We start from the raw sequence: 22,527 nt of genomic DNA on the forward strand, positions 1-22,527 counted from the left end.
TAAAAAATAAAACGAGTGGACTGGGGGGTGATTCCATGCCACGGACCCTGCTTTGCCCTGACCTGGGCATCGGCTAGCAGGATGCTGCTTAGGGAGCTGAGGTTGCTGCGAGTCCACCCCAGCTGGGAGGTTGTTTAAAAATACAACTGGGACTCCTTAAAGCCGAGGAATGTCTTGGCTTCACCCGAATGTGCGAGCCTTCCACCCATTAGGCTCAAATGGGTTAAACTGCCTCTTACATAACAGGACCGCCTAGCTCCACACAATTAAAACACTTGATTGCAGCCTTCTCCAACTCTGCATCCCAGCAAGGCCCACCCATCCCTCCCAGTGCGCCTGCGTGCTGCGCGCGCCCCGGCCCTGCACGCGCCCTGCACACTCCATCTCACTCGCGCACACACACTCACGCACAAGTTAGTATCAAGACGTACAGAGAAGGGCAGGCGTCCTCCAGTCCGCACTGGCGGACCCACAGACGCGCTAGCTCTCAGCAGTAAGGCTAGTATCACTCTACTGTCCCTGCAAAGCCTCAGCGCCGCCACTGTCCCTGTCCACCTCCAAAGGAGGGTAAAAAGACGTACTCCCCAAAGACAAATAACAGAGGTAGGAAAAGAGGGAGACGCGCAGAGAAAGACTAGAGAAGAGAAGCTAGAGAGAGGGAGGGAGAGAAGGGGAGTGGGGGGAGGGAGGGAGAGAGAGAAAGAGAGAGAGAGAGAGAGAGAGAGAGAGAGAGAGAGAGAGAGAGAGAGAGGGAGAGAGAGAGAGAGAACTAGCTAGCAGTTTTATTAACAGCGCGGTTAGCTAGTCAGGATTTAAAAAAACACACACACGCATACAACAACAACAAAAAAGCCAACTCACTCACAGTCGCGGGCGTCATGATGGCGCCGACCCCAACTTGAGCACTTTAAAGTCGGGGGCCCTGGGAGGCTCCGGGAGCTAAACGCACCAGAGGGCAGGTCGGGCCCCCATGCCCTGACTTCCCAGCCCAGCAGCCCGCCGCACAGCTCTCTTGCTCGTGCTGCGAAGCCGGACCAGACCTCAGCGTAACCCCCGCCGCCCTAGCTTCCCTGTCCCTCTCTTTCCCTCTTTTTGATCTATCTCTTTCGCTGCTCGGCCCCCCTCCCTGCCTGGTCCTCCATCCCCGGGCGGGGTTGCTACGGAAACGGCCGCTTGGCAACGCGCGCGAGCCCGGGGGGCCGCCGGCCGCTGCTGCGCCCCGCGCTGCCTGCGCCGCCTCCCGCGCTCTGCTCGCCGCCTAGCAGGACAGAGTGCGACCGCCGGGGATTAGCCACGCTCCGGACGCGGCTAGGCGCCCCGGAGGAGGTGGAGCGCGGTGCCAGGGGGCGGGAGGGGAGGGAGGGAAGGCGAGCTGCAGAGGAGCAGAAAGGAGGCGAGGCCGGGGAAAGAGGGAAACTACGCCCGAGAACTAGGGAGGGGGCGAGAAAGAGAAGAAACCCACCCACCCACTCAGAAAAAGGAAAAGAGGAAAAAAAAAAAATCTCGTGTGGCGTGCCGCCTGGTTACCGGGCAGCCTCGCCAGCAGCAGGGGGTGGGAGCCGACGCTGCCGGAGAGCGAGCAGCCTGGCAGGCACGGACATGGTGCTCCTGGCGCAGGGCGCTTGTTGCTCGAACCAGTGGCTGGCGGCGGTGCTTCTGAGCCTGTGCTCTTGCCTCCCGGCTGGGCAGAGCGTGGACTTCCCCTGGGCGGCCGTGGACAACATGCTGGTGAGGAAAGGTGACACGGCGGTGCTCAGGTAGGGACCGCGCGCCCTCTCCACACTTGCCTCAGTCTATCTTTCTGTCCCTTTCCCTCTCTCCGCCTTTCTTTACATCCGGTGTGAATCCTGCTGTTGCACACTAGCAAAACACCACACCTCTGGCTACCCACGAATGACCCTTCCCGGGTTCTTGCGACCCCGGGGCAGGCGGCTGGCTGGACTGGGGAGGGAGGGAGACACTTTCTGGGCAGTCCGGGTGAGGAGTGTGGGGCTTGAAGGAGGGGCAGGCGCCACTTTGGAGATGGGTCTCTGCTGCCAGCAATACTCCAGGAGTCTGACAAGTTTACAGGGTTTGTTTCTGCTTCACTCTGTAAGCGACTTTTCCCAACTGCTGGCTCTGAGCTCCATTTATTTTCCCTCTCGCTTGAACAGTCAGATCCAAATATTCCCAGTTCCGCTCTTTTTTTTTCTTTCCTTTAGCGTTTTTCTTTCCTTGTCTCTCCCTTTCCCACGTCTCCATCCCTTTCTACTCACCCCACTTTGACTTCACTCTCCCGTTCATCCCTATTCTATTCTGTTTTGTTTGTACTGTTTCACACTCATCTCAGTTCCACCGCTGTCATTTCTGATTCATCCCCTTTCTCCAGCTTTCCTTCTCTCCCAATTTCCGGTCCTCATCTTAGCCCCTAGACTCTCATCTTAGCCCCAGACTCTCATCTCCCATGCACTTTTCTGTCACACCCACATGCGTGTTCCAGTACCATTTTCAATCCCTCATACATCTCAATGTTATGAGCACACTCCCTCTCAGCTCTCCCATCCTCTCACACACTGGCACTTCCATCCTGTAAGGACCACTTCACGTTCAGATTCTCCCTCAGGATTTAAAAGGTGCACACTCCACACTCACCACACATGTGCACCCCTGCCCCCACTTCCCTCCTCTCCTGTCTTCAGTGGTACACCTCTTCTCTTCCCCTTATTTGCACTAATTTGACAGCAGCATGATTGTCATGAAAGGATATCCTAGCCTGGTTTTCCCCATAAGCCACACTGCCAAGTGTGCCTAGGAAAGATGTCCTTTCCCATTGGATATAAATTAATGACCAGTAGTGCTTAGAGCTAAACAGGGCTCACTGCCCTGTCTTCTTCCTCCACTTCCCATAGACCCACCTACACTGGCACCCCCACCTGGTTTGCTTCTCCAGTCTTCCTGAAAGATCTCCACTCTCTCCACTGGGTGGTAGTTTGCTTATGAGTACAGATTGCACAGAGCCCGTATAATCCATGCATGTCGAAGGTGAGAAAGAACGGCACCTATTTCCTCTTAACCAGCGATGTTTTACATTTAACAATGTGAGTTGGACTATGATTTATAGCTCTTGAGGCCAATTTCACAGATAAATTCCAATACATGTTAATAACATGTTTTAATAATATATCATTCTTGTTGTGAATCTGAGATCACACCATAGTAGAATAACTTTTTATTTTTGACAAAGGTGATGGGCATTTTATCATGGAGAAGATGTGAATTAATCTCCACCCTTTACTTGTGATGTTGGTTTCTTTTAGAAGTTTAAACAGCATTATTAGATACAATTTCAAATTACAGAAACTAAAACGTTTCTATTTGAAGTAACAAATGGCTAGTGTGGCAAGCAGCACCATTTTCAGCCTGAAGCATCTGATCCTTCACTCACATTCTGGTGATATATCTTGGCAACTCCTTTCTTAATGAGCAATTTAATAAGTGGTATGGTCAATTAAAGTGTGGGGATCATGTTCAGCTTCCAAGAGACTCTGACGGTGTAGAGCTCCAGGCTTGTGGGGAGAAAGCCTGCCGTGCTGAGTTTGGTGTGGTCCTTGCTTACTTTCAAGCTTCAGACCCCATCCATTGTATGACATATCCTGAGCTTCATAATATTTTACAGAACTCTTTACTCTCAAAACTTATCATTGATATTAACCAATTTTCAAAACTATTTTTTGTCACTTGAAGCACATTTTATCTGCTTTACTTTTTAATATTAATTTTATAACTGTAGGGATTCTCCAATTATTGAACTTTTAGATTATAGAAGTTTTGGGGATAATTTATTATTTAGTTACAGGAAATTGCATCTTCATTAAAATGTTGAATATTGCTCTCAGGTTTCTGTGACTTCTCCAGCGTCTGGTATTGATTTGCTCATAAACTGATACCAAGTAGTCTTGGGGACCAGCAGATGGGACCAATTTGAGGGGCATGTTTTCATTAGAAGTAAATCCATAGGAAGATACATATTTCAAATTATTCTTGTTGCTATCTGTAACTATTAGAAAAACAGAACTCTTTTTGTAAACACACAGTCTCTTCTTATCAAAGTGTGTGAACTGAATACCCAAGAAAACACCTAATAAGACAATGTGATGATCTATTGTATTTTTATCACAGCACGCTCCTCAAAGCATCTCATAGAAAGAGAATAGTGAAGTAACAGTTATCAAATATCTTGGAGTGCTAAAGCCAGGCAGTTCAAACATGCCAGTCAGTAATGCTGGTTCTTGTGGTTGTTAATGAAGGACAAGGTCAAAGGTCAGCTGATACCCATCTGTCTCCAAAGTGCCAGGGAGTCCATTTTTAGAAAGAGAATAACAAAACAAAACAAAACAAAAATAAATAAATAAATAAATAAAACAACCAAACAAAAGACACTTCCCTTGAGTGGAGCTGTAGCACAAAGGGAATTCATCTTGTCAGTTCCTACCATCTGTCACCTTATAAATGCCGATCACCATTTAGGTTACCTAAAGGAGATACAATGAGTTATACATAATTTGCCAAGGTCTCAGCCCTTTCCTCTGCCTTTTTGGGCCAGTGAAAGCTGTGCAATGCAGCCTCTGTGAACCATTAAGTAGAACTGTTTGAACCTTCCTGTACAGATTTTAATGATGCATGTGTTTAGCAGAGTAACTCTTACCTAAACTTTAGATTTAAAAAACACGTGGCTTCCTATAGTACATTGCAGTTCTCTATAAATACATTTACATCAGTTGTGCCAATGCAGACATCAATCCTTATGAAATTTACCTACATCATTCTATTCCTAACGAAATGTGTTAATTGGTAAATGGCAAGGTATACTTTTCCTCCAGCCTTCAGGTTGCATTTTGTGGTTTGTGGTAGATCTGAGCCATAGTGTCATTTGGTGATGAAGCAGATGGCAATCAAGGCAAGCACTTGAGTGGCCATGCATTAGGCCCCAGGCCTGCTGGACCTGGAGAGCAGAGGCATGCTTTTGAAGTTTACATGCAAGCCGGAGGATTATTCAGTGTTTGTGATAACTCAAACACCAACCAATTGCTCTATTCTTATTCTTTAGGAAATATTGTTGGGTAAACAAGCCGAAGATGTCTCATGGTCTTAGTACACAGCATCATGAAATCCTCATTTGTAGCCTCTTCATAACTGTACAGTTTTAAAATGCATTTAATTTTCAACTTTTTTCCCCAATCTGTTTCTCTTTCAACCATTCTGCATGAATTTTGTACATTTTCAGACACTTTCCTTATATTAATTCAAGATAGCTTATTCTGTATTTTTCATGCTTTAATCAAAGGAAGGAAGGGAAACATCTTCCCTTATACATTCTCTTTAGAAAAATGACCACTCTCAGCCATTCTATATGCTGGACTTCTGTTTGTCACTAGGTAGCACACTTTGGTGAGAAGGGCATGCCATGCATGTGTGCTGTAGTATGTGCTTCCACAGGAGACAGTTCTGCAGAACCACATTTATGCAGAAGGTCCAAACAAATACCCACTATACTACACAGTCTTGCTAGTAGAGTTAGAAATAATGCCGTGAGTATTTATTCCTGTAGGCCAAAACATTTGCTGTTTTTATTCTACATTAAGTAGCCTCTTTTGGAATGCATGCTGTTGATTACAATAAATGATTTATGTATGAGAATGTGGAATCACCAATAAATAAAAGTCAATTACCTCGTCCTTTGGGAAGCTGATTGGGATATCTCCCTGTAAACTGAGTCCCTCCTGTACACCAAGAAACCATATTCTCCCAGTAAGCTGCCCAACAGTACAGAGGTCATCAATTTATAACATTTAGATATTGTGTAAATGTTTATGTTCTGATTTGGTAGAGTACTTAAAAAAACACAATTTCAAAGCTCTTAAGTTGATTTCTTCTTCAGGAATGAAGGTGCCATATTTGGGTTTAATTGTTCACTTGACTCACCTGGAAATAGGGACACCCCATGAAGGAATTGCCTCCCTCAGATTGTTCCATGGGGATGTTCGTTGTACTTGATTGCTAATTGATATGAAAGGGTCCAGCCCACATTAGGTAATGCCATCGCTTGGCAGGTGTAAAGGAAGGTAGCCCAGCAAGCCAGGGGAAACAAGTCAGCAGTCAGAGTCCTCCATGGTCTGTGCCTCATTCAGTTCCGGCCTCCAGGTTCCTGCCTGGGGTCCCTGATAGACTGGACTGGAAAGCCAAATGTCTTCTCCTGAGTTGTTCTTGATCACTGTTCTATCACAGCGATAGCATGGAACCAGAACTGCAGGGATAATGGATTATCTAATGAGCTGGGAAAACGGGTTTCCAGCATAGAACTGAACAGTGTCCTCTGTGGTAATGCTAGGCATACCACATGGCATATTACTTTAAACAACATATTAGTGACAGAACAATAGAGTGTCTTTTAAAATCTCCAGATAATTGTTTTGGACCAACCAAATTAATTAAGAATAATTCAGTATTTATTTCAGTTGTATAAGTTTTTTCATATAAGCCTATTAATGAACTTATTGTAAATATACTGTTTTTTTTTTTTTATAATTCATTTACTCTATGGAGTAGAATTAATACTTTGTTTTTAAAAGTGTATCAGAATGGTGACAATCTGGTCTGTGTCAGTCATCTGTGGCCCTGTGTTACTAGCTACCTAACCTATGTAGTTATTCAGATTGAAACACTCATATCTAAAGCTTAAAAGCTAAAACAATGCTGAATGATTAAAAAAAAAAAAAAAACTGCTGGAGGTATCACTGTCCCAGATAGCAAGTTGTACTACAGAGCTATAATAATAAAAAGAGCACAGTATTGGCATAAAAACAGACATATTGATCAATGGAATAGAAATGAAGACACGGATATAAATCTGCACATATATAGACACCTGATTTTTATAAAGAATCCAAAAATACACACTGGAAGACAGCATCTTCAACAAATGGTATTGGTCAAACTGGTTGGCTGCGCATAGAAGAATGCAAATAGATTCTCTAACTTATCACCCTGCATGAATCTCAACTCTAAATGGATCAAGGACTTCAACATAAGGCTGGACACCCTGAATCTGACAGAAGAGAAAATGAGGACTAGCCTTGAATGCCTTGGTACAGGGAAGGACTTTCTGAGCAGAACACCAGGAGCACAGGCACAAAGACCAATGAATAACAACTAGGACCTCATGAAACTGACCATCTTCAGTGTGGCAAAGGATGACATTATTCAACAAAATTGTCAGCCTATAGGACATGGAATTTCTTTAGTAACTACACGTCTGATAGATGGTTAGTATCTAGAATATACAAAGAACTAAGTAACTGAGCATCCAGAAATCAAGTAGCCCAATTAAAGTGAAGTAAAACACTAGACAAGAGTTCTCAAAGGAAGAAACACAAGTGGCTGACAAACACTTAAAGAAATGTTCAATATCCCTAACCATGAGGGAAATGCAAATCAAAACTACTTTGAGATGTCATCTTACACCCAACCAGATCGAATAAAACAAGCGACAGCTCAGGCTGGTGAGGATGTGTAATAAGGGAAGTGCTCATTCATTGGTGGTAGACGTGCAAACTTGTACAACCACCATGGATTCAGTGAGCAGTTAGTCAGGAAGATGAGAAGAGTGTTTGATATCCAGCTATACTGCTGTGGGGAATATGCTCAAAGGATTCTTTGCCCTCCTTCAACAACATTTGTTCATCTATGTTCAATGATGCTGTATTCATAATAGCAAGGAATTAGAAAGAGCCTATATGTCCATCAACTGATGAATTGATAAGGGAAATGTGATACATTTACAAAATGGAATATTACCCAACTGTTAAGAAAAATTGAATCATGAAATCACTGGCAAATGGATAAAACTAGAAAACAGTCATCCTGAGTGAGGTAACCCAGGCCCAGGAAATTAAAAATTTTCTTTTATAAGATGTTAGCTTTTAAAATTCAGAATGACCTATGTAAGATATATATTAAAACATTTTATATAATAATAACAAATTCATTTTTAGTAAACTCTATGTATTTGTGAATTGATGGGTGTATGTGCTGTCAAGACTTAATATGTATTTTCTAAGGTGCATTTCAGTAGAAAAGGTCTTAAATTATATGGGTCTAGTTATTAAAATATTTAGGCTGTATTTATAATCCAAAGAAGACCCATGGATTTGGGTAACCTAGGAGGCCTCCTTGTCCCCCACCACTAACCACACATACAAGAAGAATTCTCCTTACACTCACACTACACCATGCAGATGGCAGGAACTCTTCATAGTTAAGAAGTATATATATGGGTTTTGAAGTCAACTCATGGAACTTGCTCTTTCTTTCCCCTAAGGCAACATTTAAATAAAACCAATGGACACAACAGAAGCAAAGCAACTTGATTGCTGTAATAGGTGAGTAGTTCTCAGTTCTGAAAATTAGCTATGTACCCCAAATACCAGCATTTAATATTATGCTAGCTATTTCTCAGAGGTAGGTTGGCAGTTCTCTGTAAACCACAAGGAAGTGATAGGAGCTGATAGGGTTTTAGTGTGGTCATAGGCTTTGATTATGATGCCAAGAGGTTATCTATCAGCATTGTGCTTTCCAATCCACATCGAGTTCTGCATCCTGATGGAGAACCTTTGATGTTCTCCAGCATCCAGCTGGCAGGGGAATTGGTCTTAATCACTTTCTCTGAAAGCAGGAGAGAGCAAAGAAGGGACTTGGCAGCGTTGGTAACATTAAGTGTTGCGCTTTTGAATGGAAGCCAACACACTGTACTTTCCAAATAGCTAGTAAATTCGTTGAATTTAAGGAAGATTTTTTTAACTCTTCTCAGTCTAGAACTAAATTGTTCTTTATGGAATTTCATTAAGTCTTTGAACACATGTTCAGTTTCCAGGACTGAGAAGTTTCTGTTTTTTTTTTTTTTTTTTTTTTTTATGCTTTGATTTTTTTTAAAGAAAATGTTTAGTTATAGACACTTTCTTGAACCATTTACAGATTGTGGTCCAGAACAACTTTGTGGGAAAGGACACTGTCTCAGAAATCATTTTCTCTTGTGCTGCTGTGTTGAATTTAATAATAGTGAAAAGACTTAAGAGATATCATTTAGAACTTTATCAGTAGCATATTTCCCAAAGAACAGCCACAGGAACTGGAGGCTAACTGGTCTACATGAACATATTATCTCTTCCTTATTGGCAGAGGCTTTAAAGTGAAAACAGGCAAAGGTCTCTTTTCACTGAGCCTCTTCCTCTGTCCTCCTTCTTGCTCCATTGTGAACTCGAATCCAGGAACTGTTATCAAGTCATATGGTCTTGGTGAAATTGTGTGAGGTATTGGATTTGCTGCAAAGCACCAGGGCTAAAGAAAGGACATGGGATAAAGGGAGACATAAAATGAACTTGGCCTTGAATTGTGAGGCTATAGCTAGTGTTGCCTGCAAATGTGTCTGTCATAACATTCCCCTGTTTTTGCAAATGTTTGAGGCTTTCTACACAAGCTTTCTAAATAAATAATTATTTAAAATAAAGGAGCCCAATAAAATGCCATGCTTGTATGTCCTGACAAACAGTACTCCTTCAATGGGATATTAAAAATCACAGTTCTTTGATCTTATGGACACAGTATTTCTCACAGGAAAATATATTTGATTTGTGTAGAATATTGTTCAAAATTAATAATTTGAATAATTGATCATTTGTTTAAAGTTGTTAGCTCTGCTGCTAAGCACAGCTTTTGTCCCATTGCTCATATCTGTACTCTGAATACAGTGTGAAGGAAAGTAAGGAGAGGTGTAGAAAGGATGGAGAAAGAAGTGAACAGGGAAAACACAATTTGTATTGTAATTTGCTTAAAATCATATTAATTAATACTTAAGCCATTTGGAATGACATAAAATGAAGCTTGGCATTTGTGCTGTTTAGAGCTCTGGTGAGAAAGAATGAATTAATTAAATACTATTAATTATCCAAAGTCTACATCCCCCTTTTGATCAAGTGAGGTGTGTGCCATACATTACACTTATGAATTCATGATTTTCATTTAGGTACGTATTTTTTTCAAGTTATAGATCTGCTTATGTTTATTTTTAAAATACTTTCTTTTGGAGTGTCATCAGTGGCTGTTCTGGTGGCATATGTTTACAAAAAGGGCACTGTATATAACATTGAAGTTAAATTTTTTGAGATTTATTTATTTATTTGGGCAGGTATTTTGCCTGCATATATATCTGTGTGCCTTCTGTGTGCATTGACCCCAGAATCCAAAAGAGGGCACCAAATTCTTTTAGAAATGGAGTTATAGACAGTTGTAAGCCACCATGTGGATACCTGGGAATAAAACCTGGATCCTCTGGAAAAGCAGTCAGTGCTCTTAACCTATGAGCCACATCTCCATTTTAATATATATAGTGGGATGCTTTTCTAACAGATACCAGTATTCAATTTTGCTTATACAAATTAGTTACTGCTATATATTAGGCATTGCAAAAGCATCCGCTTATGCTTTATAGTGTGGAAAAGCATCACAGAGATGCTAAGGAAACATTACAGGTACTCTGTGAGAAATAATTGCCCAAGCTGGGCTTCATCTTTGGACTGTGTAGCTCCAAAATCTGTGCTCAGTTTCTGAAGGAGAAGCAGCCTCTGTGTGATGTAGGTGCCAGGTTCCAGTTCTTTGAAAGCTGATTCTGATAGCACTCACAACAACTGGATCATTGTGGAGGCATCTCAGGTTGGAACACTGTGAGATTTTACAACAGATGAAGAGGTAAAACAATATCTTGGATCTATAAAACCTAACTGCATTGGCTTCATTTAGCATGTGCATAATAGTTTACAAAGTTCTATGTCCAACTGCTGTCAATGAGTAACATCAAACAAACATGATTTTTCTAGTACCTAGTGAAAGAAACGTTCATTGTTTAAACTGATCAAATTAAACTGAAACTTGCTTTTTCAGATTTTAATATATTGAAGATATTTGCCACATACTGTATTTCCATGTCTACTTATTGCAGACCACATGACATCCAAGAGTAGCACAATGTCTTAATACATGCTATCTTGCACAGCCAAGACACTGTGGGTCCAAAGTCCTGTCAGAAAATCTCAAATTACTTGAGAACATTCCCAGTCTTTCCAAGTTCAACTTTATGTCTTCTCTTTCTGCATTCTTGCACTCTTCTGTTTTATGTTTATTCTATCATTTTCCCATGATGGTGCATGGATATTCAGAGCTAAATAGTTGCAAACCCTCAACAGAATTACACATCAATATCTAATTTCTTCATCTGGCTATCTATTTTTGTACCCATTTAATACTTCTTTCATAGGTCACATGTTCTTTAAGAATTCATTCCCCAATATCCAACATTTATGTTAACTGATTCTGGAGTGTGCAGAGAGAACAATCTGTTCTTATCTTTGGTGTAATATCTGCTTTGTGGTAATTCATGATTAGCGCTTTTACACCCGAGGCTTCTCTTTGCTAGTGAGATGAGCAAAGGCCTTTGGACATGTGGTGACCTTGCTATTGTCATATTTCCATTTGGGGGGCTCAATTTGTTCTGTATCTGGGAGGATGTACCTTTACATGCCCTGTTGTTAACTTTTTCCATAGATTCCAAACAAATTTGTCTCCAGTCTGTGAACTGCTCTGAGTGTCTGTGAAGAGTCTGTTTGCATGCTTATTATTTCTTGTGTTAGCACTAAAATCTACTCCCTGTTACTACAAAATGGATTAATCATAGTCTCTAACCTATATATTATGAGAATAGAAAACATTTATAAATACCTTAGCATCATACCTGGCCCCAAATGAACAATGAATAAATTGAATAAATGTAGACCATCATGATTTTTTTTTTTTTTTGGAGTTGAGGATTGAACCCAGGGCCTTATGCTTGCTAGGCAAGCACCCTACCACTGAGCTAAATCCCCAACCAGACCGTTATGATTTTAATAAATAAACTCTCATTGGTGTTGATTTAACTGACAGTAATCAAAGCCCAGATTTGGGTCATGTCATTGTTCTATGCTTAGAACAATGATAGAGAAGGCCATACATTAAGAACCCATACACCACAACTTTAAGTGTTTTATTACATATGATCAATGGCTATTCAATAACATTAATGAATAGTTCCAGAAGTGAGCAATTCACAGGTTTTAAACTGCACCCTTCTGCACAGTGTCATAACCATTTACACAGTGCCGCTCCTTTGTTTCAGTGAATCCATGCTATATACTACATAATCCACTTTGTAGGCTGAAAACTCAGAGTAACAACTCTTTTTTTTAATATTTTTTTAATTATGTGTTTTAAATTTTATACATTAGCCATGGGTTCCCCTGTCCTCCCCCCTCCCGCCCCCGTGCCTACCTTCCCCCCAGCCCCTCCCCTCCATTCCCATGTCCTCCAGGATCAAGGCACCCCTGGGGATTCATTTAAACCTGGTGGATTCAGTACAAGCAGGTCCTGTCACCTCCTTCCAGACTGAGCAAAGTGTCCCTGTGTAAGCCCAAGGTTTCAAACAGCCAGCTCATGCATTAAGAACAGATCCTGGTCCCACAGACTGGGTGCCTCCCAAACAGATCAAGCTATTCAATGGTCTCACTTATCCAGAGGGCTTGATCCATCTGTGGGCTCCACAGCCTTTGGTTCATAATTCCTGTGCTTCCATTCATTTGGTTATTTGTCCCTGTGCTTTTTGCAATCTTGGATTCAACAATTCACGCTCTTGCAGACCCTCCTCTTTCTCCACAGTTGGACACCTGGAGCTCCACCTGGGGCCTGGCTGAGGATCTCTGCATCCACTTCCATCAGTTATTGGATGAGAGTTCGAAGACGACCATTAGGATGTTTGGCCATCTGATCACCAGACTAGGTCAGATCAGGCTTTCTCTCGACCATTGCCAGCAGACTACAGAGGATAGATATATCATTGTGGATTTTTGGGGACCTCTCGAGCACTCTGCCTATTCCTGTTCTCATGTGGTCTTCATTTCTCATGGTCTGTTATTCCTCATTCTCCCTTTCTGTTCTTGATCCAGTTGGGATCTCTTGCTCCCCTAAGCTTTCTTTCCCTAAAATTTTGCCCTTCATTACTCCCACTGTCGTCCAGGTTGTTCATGTAGGTCTCATCCATTTCTCTGTCATTGGGTGATCCTTTGGGTCTTTCCTAGGGTCCCGTTTTCTAGGTAGCCTCCCTGGAGTTGTGTAGCAGTCTAGTCATCTTTGTTTTATGGATGGATCTAGAAAAAATCACCCTGAGTGAGGTAACCCAGACTCAGAAGGACAAACATGGTATGTACTCACTCATAGGAGGATACCACAGTAACAACTCTTAAAAACATTGTTTTTCTTTATCTGCAGAGGTTTCAGGCATGTACTACAAGCCTGGTAGGATGTCCCCTGACTGACTGCCAAGGAACATAAACAGACTTTTTTGCTCAGTAGTTTCAGGATACATCTTATAACACATATGTTTGAGAGTCTGTGTACTTAGGACAAGTGCATTTTAAATGTGTTGTTACTGATTTCCATTATTTTTACACAGGCGCATTCAGAATACATGTCTCCACATCTCTGGTTAATTCTGGTATTCTGTGGGTCACACATTATCTTTACAAAACCTTCTTTTTAAATTTCTTTCCAATGCAAAATAAAATATTAATTTCATGGGCTGGGGATTTAGCTCAGTGGTAGAGCACTTTCCTAGCAAGCACAAGGCCCTGGGTTCGATCCTCAGATCAAAAAAAAAATTAATGTCAATAAAATTCTTAGGTCATAGTAACAGGGATCAGAATTGTACTTGTCAAGGATGATCCCAAGAAGTATCAATGCATGTTTACTCAATGGTAAATAAGAGCCTTTTCAGCTTTTGATAAAATTGCATCTTTTCTTTTGGTTTGCATGTTTGTTTGTTGAGATTATATCTGTCTATAATATAGATTATATCTATATCAGAGACCGTACCTCTGACACTCTGATATCAACCTCCTAAGTGTGGGAATTATAGGAATGTGCCATTATTTTTGGCTTAGTTTAGTAATAAATTGCCTAGAATTAGATCATATTTCTACCATTTGTTGAATAAGGGTCAAAAAATAAGATATCATCTATAAGAAGGGAAATGTATGCTCATATTCAAAAGGATTGATCAGATGCATCCTAGATGGAAAAATTAACTTGAATAATGTGAAATGCCATGGTCTTACTGTGTGTATTTCCTGTAACCTAAGAAAAGTACTTTCAAATTCATAACATTCAGAAGACATCTCATTGTGGATTTTACAATTTTTTTTTTGCGTGTTTCTGATTGGCATTTTAATACTAAGTGTTTTAGTGGCTTGAGAGGCAGAATGTCCTTAGTTTGGTTTCAAAGACAAAGAAAATTCTAGTTTGGGGGCCCTGCTCTATGTATTGCTATTTTGTAAGACAGTCTATAAACAATTCTGTGATTGATTGCTTTGAATTTCCTTGAATGTTTGAACCACTCTTAACCCCTGACTTGTTGTTGAACAGCAAGAAGTGACTTGCTGCAGGATGGAAATTAATTCTTCGTTGTCCAATTAAAACTGGCATTTGCATCTCAAGCAATTCCCTTAGAGAAAAACACAAAGGAGGAAGTTGGATGTGTTCAAAGATTAACTGGAAATGCACATTATAACCACAAAACTAATTAAAATTAAAGAATGACAAAACTCTCTTCTTAATGAAAGATTCAATTTGTTATCTATTTTAAATTATCTTCATTTGGTATCAGCAAATAAGTTGGTAGTCAAACAGGCAAACAGCTCTCCTAAGTCCTGCATGCTTAGATGATGGCTGAGATGCTAGCAGGAAGAGAGCCTAAAAACCTAACAGGCAAATACATATTACTTTATGGCACTAATACAAACGTCTCATTTAGAGGGAAGTGGTGGCATGTGCACACACTTGTACATATACACATGTATGTTTTCAATGATTTAGTGAAGAAGTAAAAATTGAATACTTAAAATTTTTCATCATAGTACTTTATAATAAATTCTGCATTTCTGGTGTTACGATTTTTTATTTACCTTTTTGGATAATTTCACACATGACTACATACTTGGTTCATTCCTCCCTCCAAATTTTTCCACTCTTTCTTCATTCCCTATCAAATCAGTTACTTCCTTTTCTTTAATAAATATTGTTGCATATATACCCATAAGTATATTTCAAGGCCCACCCATAGGTGAAGAGCTATAGGCAGTTAATGGTTGCAGAGAAATGGAGATTCAATCTTAATGATTTATTGGTGTTATTTTAAAATTGTATGTATGTGTGGAAGCATGCATGTGAACTTGAAAGTAGGTATAGGTATGATTTCAGGTGTGTGGAAAATCCAGAAAAAAGCATCATCTCTTCTGCAGCTGGAGTTGCAGGGCATTATGGGTAGTAGATATGCATGCTGCGAACCAAGCTATTCTCTTCTGGAAGAGCAGTGAGCAATTTCAACTGCTGAGCTACATCTCCAGCCCCAGCTGTACATTTGCCATACTATCCTCATAAAGAACAAGCATGTATTCAGTGCTATGTTGCTGTTCCTCAGCTTTAGAAGAGCCGGCCTTTGCTATAATTTATTATTTTTTATGTTGAAGATACTTTTGTAAGAAATAAAATAATGAAATTTAAATGATTATTAATGAGAGAGCATTCTAATTGCCAAAATTTTATGACTCTGTGTATAAGTTATAATTAAAATAAAGCATGTTTTGTGCATTCAATAATGATGCCACAGTGAAACTCAGTATATTGTTCAATTAATCCATGCTATTTAAATTCTGTGATGACTATTTAGTTTGCATATATATTATACTTGGAATAATTACCATGTGTTTTAGGATAATCACACACAAAAGTGACACAATTATTAAAATATTTTTGATCCCTTTCAACTCTTTTTTTTCTGTTCTCAACAACCTTCTGTATGAAGCCCTTAATTATTCAGTATGGAGAAATCTGGTTTATGTCTCACTAATTGTGAATTTGAAATCCTAATAGCTCCTTCATACTATTGAATTTTTCATTTTTAAAGTTATATGTTTGTGATGTCTTACTTAAATATCACATATTTATAATAAAACAGGGCAAGGGTTTATGAAAGAATAATGCACACTTAAATGGTCAAAGCTCATTTCACTTCCTAATGTTCGAATTGGTACACCTTGTTCCCACCATCCCCACTTCATTCCTCTTGCTGTTCCTTCTTCTTCCCTTTAACTAGCATCTTGTTTCATGTCACACATATGTGTGGATCAGTGTTCTGCATGTGAGTGAAATATGATACAATCTTCACACTTCTGTTCTCCCTCATTTCCCTGTCTTCTTCCATTCAGACTTCAGCTTTTTCCCTTATAGCACCCATCTACTTCCATGTATATGTAGATATAGACAGGTAGAGAAATACGTGTGTAGCTAGATGGATAGATGACAGACAAATGACAGCTATATTGCTGTGTCTGTGAGAGCATCAGTTACCTTTCCTGTGCTGATTCTAGTTCTGTGCATTTTCTTGCAAAGGACATAGATTTATTCCTCCTTACATCTAGCTAGAACTTCTTTGTAGACACATGCCACATTTTCTTGACCATTCTTCGGTTGAAGGATGTTTAAAATATTTTCCATCTACAAAACTTACCTATCTGTATGATACCAATACAAAACAACAAACTGAACAAGACAAATAAGAACCAAAGATGTCTTGAGAACAACCATATATTTGATCCACTATTTTCTATTTCCTATTAACAATGCTGATGGTGCCTAAAGCACGCAAGTAAGCATCCCTTTAATGGGCCCTTGACCTCCTGCTTCTGTGAGTTGAATGCTAAGGTTATTCCATGAACATTTGAGTATGATGAGAAAGATGTGTTGCAAAGATAAAGTGTAATTCCTTGAAGATACTCAGCGAAAGAAATCGATACAAAAGTGTAGTTGGAGAGCTTCTCTCCAGGTGCCACCAAGCCCCCGCAGTCCCATAACCCACGTATAAAATGTTCATACAGACACTTACATTATTTAAACTGCTTGGCCATTAGCTCAGGCCTACCTACCATTGTCTAGCTCTTACTCTTATATTTAGCCCATTTCTATTAATCTATACTTTGCGACATGGCTTGTGGCTTACTGGTGTCTTTATATGTTGCTTCTCATGGCAGCAGCTGGCAGTGTCTCCTCACAGCCTTCCTGTTCCCAGCCTTCTCCTCTTCCTTGTCCCACCTACCCTATCCTTCCTGCCTGACTACTGGCCAATCAGCACTTTATTTATTTTAACCAATCAGAGCAACACATTTGACATACAGAACATCCCATAGCACTTCCTCTTTTCTTTTTTTTTTTTAAAGCAAGGTTTTAACTTTTATATAGTAAAATTTTAGATAATAAAACAATTATCAAGCAAGAACTACAGTTACAATATTAAAGAAGATATCCTATTTATCTTATATTTGTGAGTCTAAGGTTTTATATCTAATTTATCTTTTATCATAACTGAGGAAATTATAACTATCTAGTCTTCAACCATATCAAAGGCCTCAGAAAGACATAATACTACCTGAGAACCAGGAGAAGGATGCAAGCATTTTTCAGGAGTCTTGAAAGAGTAGACAGAGACAGCTGGCAGCATGGACAGTTACCTAATGTTTCTTTGTTGGGGCATTTGTCTTCAGCCCACATGGCTAGAGTCTTTCGGTCACTTCTCTCAGTGTCCTGTAGAATGTCTGTCAGTTTCCTCTGCGAAGCAGGAACCTGAAGGACCATTTTGTCAAGCAAAGTTTAGTGGTCACCTTTCTATGGGTCCTGCATGTCCAGGTGATCAAGCAGTCCAGGCAAGAATAGTTTCTTGCCCAAATGGCTATTTTTGCCAAGGTGAAGATAAACTCCATATGAAGTGTCTTCAATGCCCATCCTCCTCTCTGAAGTAAATCAGTGCTGCCAGGAGCAGACATGTCTCACTGTCCAGAAAGTCTAAATTTTAAAAATATTTTAAATGCCATATTCTGTAGACCTTTGAAGTGTTTGAAGATTACTGTCTATCTGAAATATCTCTGTGTATACCTAGAAGACTTAACTAACATGGCTATGAGTATGAATATCATAGATGACCAGTTATTATTCTATTTTTAATTATCCATTACAATTTTAAATGAGCTGTACAAACATAATATCTTAAACAAGAGTAGAAATATATACACAGTATAACAAAATTAACTTTAAGTTTGTATCAATAGACTAAAATCTATACCAATGTAAAACATTTTAAATGAGTTGTTGCTCTTTAGAAGTAAGTTCATTATACCCTTTCATCCTATCATATCTATATCATATCCCCTTTTTATCTTTAGAAAGAGATTGTATTTATAATCAACCTGTTTTAAATAAAATAGTGGTTTTTCTCTGTCCCACACCAGAGGGCTCTACTGATTTGGGACATAAGAAGTTCTTAACCTTTTTTTTTTTTTTGACAATGTGCTTGGGTTTAGAGAAGGAGTGAGCGAATTCCATCCCCAAAGCCAGCTGGGAATTTGGGCGTAGTTTTTCTTACTACTTCCTGCTGGAGGGGGGTGCTGTATCTTATGGGGATACAAAGAAAATTTTAGGATTATGGAATAGTCTATGAGAGTAAACCTCTGTGCCAGTTGCCTTGAAACCATTTTGGATGTTGGATCATCTGGGCCATGGTGTCATCAAAGACCTTTCAGGTGGTCTTGGCTGATCAAACTTGATGTATCTTAATCTGGAACAAATCCACAGCCTCTGGCTTTCTGTGGAAACAAAAGCAGAGACTCTTTTTCAAAGCAACATATCCTTATATCCAAATTTTGAAGTCAAGTTACTTTTAAAATTTACATATTTGTTTAATTCAACAGCTTTTATGATCAAATCTTTTTCTGTAGTTAAAAATCCCAAAGACAAGACAAACCAGATTCTCTGTGTAATATCCATCTTTGTAAGACTGAGAAGCCACTGTGGCTGCTGGCTCCACCCACCTCAGCTTCCCAATGTGGTTGTGGTACAGTTTACCACCAGCTCTGGGTCTGGAGCCATGTGTACCATCAACTATCAGAAGCAGTTCTATCAAAACAGCGCATAGCCCAGAAACTTTTTTTTTTTTTTTTAATCTAGCAAAGGCTAAATCCACCATGCAGCAGAGTAAAGTGCTGCTTGTAGATTCCTCATTCCCGCCACATTGCAGGTCAGACGCACATGCCAGGAACCCCCCATAGTAGCACAAACTGGCAGGCTGCTGCTAACTTGAGAGAGACAACTAGGAAGCTGTTTTTAGCTTTGTTTTAGAATCTTTTTTCTCAGGTTTTAGGTGGAAATTCTTGGCAACACATTGGGCATCATTTGTAGTTGGAGAGCTTCTCTCCAGGTGCCACCAAGCCCCCGCAGTCCCATAACCCACGTATAAAATATTCATACAGACACTTATATTATTTAAACTGCTTGGCCATTAGCTCAGGCCTACCTACCATTGTTTAGTTCTTACTCTTATATTTAGCCCATTTCTATTAATCTATACTTTGCCACATGGCTTGTGGCTTACTGGTGTCTTTATATGTTGCTTCTCATGGCAGCGGCTGGCAGTCTCTTCTCCCAGCCTTCCTGTTCCCAGCCTTCTCCTCTTCCTTGTCCCACCTACCCTATCCTTCCTGCCTGGCTACTGGCCAACCAATCAGCACTTTATTTATTTTAACCAATCAGAGCAACACATTTGACATACAGAACATCCCATAGCACAAATGTCTAAGTAGATGTGGGTATAGTGACTAAAATGTTTATAGGAAAATAATTACAATCTAGTTGTACTCTGAACTTGGATCACTGTTTAAATCAACAGTTTTCAGTTTGAAGAATGGAAAGTATACACCTATTCTTTTGGTTAATATCATTAATTTTTTTAGTATTTCATACATGAGTGTTGTATTTTAATCATGCCCATCCCTCCCTTTTCCCCTCTGATTCCTTCTGTGCCCCCACTATCTTTCTCCTCTAGAACTGTTACTGGTAGACACACACACACAGACACACACACACACACACACACACACACACACACACACACACACACACACACACACACACACACAGACACACACACACACAGACACAGACACACAGACACACACACACACACACACACACACACACAGACACACACACACACATGATTGAGCACTGTGGAGTCCATTCAGTGTTACTAATAAACATCTGTGTTTAAAGCTGACCATTTGGGATTGGTTCACCCAAGTCCTGGTCCCTGAACAAGAGGGATCCTCTATCTCTGCAGCCATTGTTTGCCCTTAGCTCTTCATCTGGGGATAAAGCCTGTTGGAAGGTGTCCTCAGTACAAGGAAGTGCAGGTTTTCCCACAGTACTAAAAAGATAGTGCAGTCTTTTTTTTTTTTTTAAATTAATGTATTTGTGTTTTAATTTTACACATCAGCCATGGGTTCTCCTGTCCTCCCCGCTCCTGCCCCTAACTCCACCTTCCCCCCAGCCCCTCCCCTCCATTCCCATCTCCTCCAGGGCCAAGACTCCCCTGGGGATTCATTTAAACCTGGTGGATTCAGTACAGGCAGGTCTAGTCCCCTCCTTCCAGGCTGAGCATGTGTCCCTGTGTAAGCCCAAGATTCCAAACAGCCAGCTCATGCACTAAGGACAGGTCCAGGTCCCACAGACTGGATGCCTCCCAAATAGTTCAAGCCATTCAATTGTCTCACTTATCCAGAGGGCCTGATCCAGCTGGGGGCTCCACAGCCTTTGGTTCATAATTCATGTGCTTCCATTCGTTTGGCTATTTGTCCCTGTGCTTTTCCAATCTTGGTCTCAACAATTCATACTCTTACAGTCCCTCCTCTTTCTCGACAATTGGACTCTTAAAACTCCCACAGTCTTATTTACTAAGAGATATTACCAGATCATTTACAGCTGGCATATGAATGCACATTTACACATTTAATTGAAAAATAATGTATTTATAGTTTGGGTGTAGTGACTTACTTTTGAATAACTGTCCTACTAGATCATCTAATCTTTCAAAATGTACCTTAAAAAGTTGTGGGGACAACTTTGGATATTGTTACATTAAAATAATTCGCCCTAAATAAATATCATTTTCATGATAATTAATTAAAGTGTCCTTTTATAATTGAGGCTTACAATAGATAGAGGAGACTGCATGCCTGATGTTCTTTGGGGGAAGGCGATAGTCAGGGTTTATTAATTGTAATAATTAATGTTCTTGAGGACAAAGCATATGGAGGCATCGTAAAAGATCACTGGAAATCAGGGAAAGGCAAATGTGAAAATCATCTTGTCCTCAGAGAGTATGTGAGTTGTCAGGTAAGCTGACAGCAACAGGAAACCAAAAAGCAGAAAATGCAAGGTTGATAACAACCAAGGGGCAGGAGTGGGTTGTCTGACCCTGCTACAGCCGGACACTGAACTAGTAAGACCCAGCACTGGACATCCGGAGGCAGGAGGACCACACTCATGACCCAGCACTGGAGAGGCCGGGGCAGGAGGTCAGCAGTTCTAGGCCAGCCTGGGATGTGTGCCAACCCTGTTTAAGTAGCATCAGTGGCTTTCCTTGGGTACTCCCCATGTATCAGCCAGGTAGATCACAGTCACACATTTCCCAGTGGCTCCCTGCCTGGCTCTTCCTGCTGTTTAGGTCGCTACAGAAAACAGCATGCTTCGCGCCAGGCATGATTTGATGCTTGTCATATTATCTGTGGCTGATGAAATTTTATTGAGAGAAAAAGTTAAATTTCAGAAAAGAAAATGTTTAATTGTAGGACTTCTCCACATTTAATATGACAATGTTGAATATTCATTTTGCTAGATATAACTGAATTAAGACATACTTTTAACAAACACATTTTTGTATTGGATTTTTAACTGAGAAGTATATCTTCAATAGTCATAAGATAGAAAAATATGATTATAAATACATTTGCATATTTGCCTATAATTTTTAAATTTAAGTACATAAATGTGAAATGTGTATAACATGCAATATAGGATCCTCAGTATTTGTGCTCTGAAGCTCATTGTGAATTCTAATGAACATGGATATACATATGTAGAAGGGTATGCATTTCTTGATTCTCACCTTTACTACTAACCAGAGACTAGCCTATTCTCTAGTCTTCTCTTTACTCTCAGATTATAAACACTTCTGTTGACTTTTCACACCCTTGGTAATGTAAATTAACTATGTTTTATATAATATACACAAATGCAAATTATACATAATATATACCCTTTTCTTCCTTGACTTAAAACATTAGAACGATATTTTCATACCATGTTGGTGATCCTTCTAAACTGCATCTCATTATAGGATACAGATAAAATCATCTTACAATCATATCTCAAATCTTTCAGGAAGACTCATGTTGACATGCCCAATCATTTTATTTTTAAACTTCTACTTAAATTTTCATTTTCAAAATACACAAGACATGATTTTCTTCT

General features: G+C 40.1%; 1 protein-coding gene across 2 annotated transcripts in view; it reads left to right on the top strand.

Moving 5' to 3' along the window:
* The first annotated feature begins 787 nt into the window (after positions 1-787).
* Negr1 (neuronal growth regulator 1) overlaps positions 788-22,527 on the top strand; it is a 771,161-nt gene continuing 749,421 nt past the window's right edge. Inside the window, exon 1 of one of the 2 annotated variants that reach the window (XM_036190724.1) lies at positions 788-1,757. In XM_036190724.1, coding sequence (XP_036046617.1) covers positions 1,600-1,757 — 158 coding nt within the window. In that variant the 5' untranslated portion in view covers positions 788-1,599. The remainder of the gene's footprint in view (positions 1,758-22,527) is intronic. The other variant, XM_036190722.1, reaches the window with a different exon arrangement.

Source organism: Onychomys torridus, chromosome 6, assembly GCF_903995425.1.
Source record: "Onychomys torridus chromosome 6, mOncTor1.1, whole genome shotgun sequence".
Lineage (NCBI taxonomy): Eukaryota > Metazoa > Chordata > Mammalia > Rodentia > Cricetidae > Onychomys > Onychomys torridus.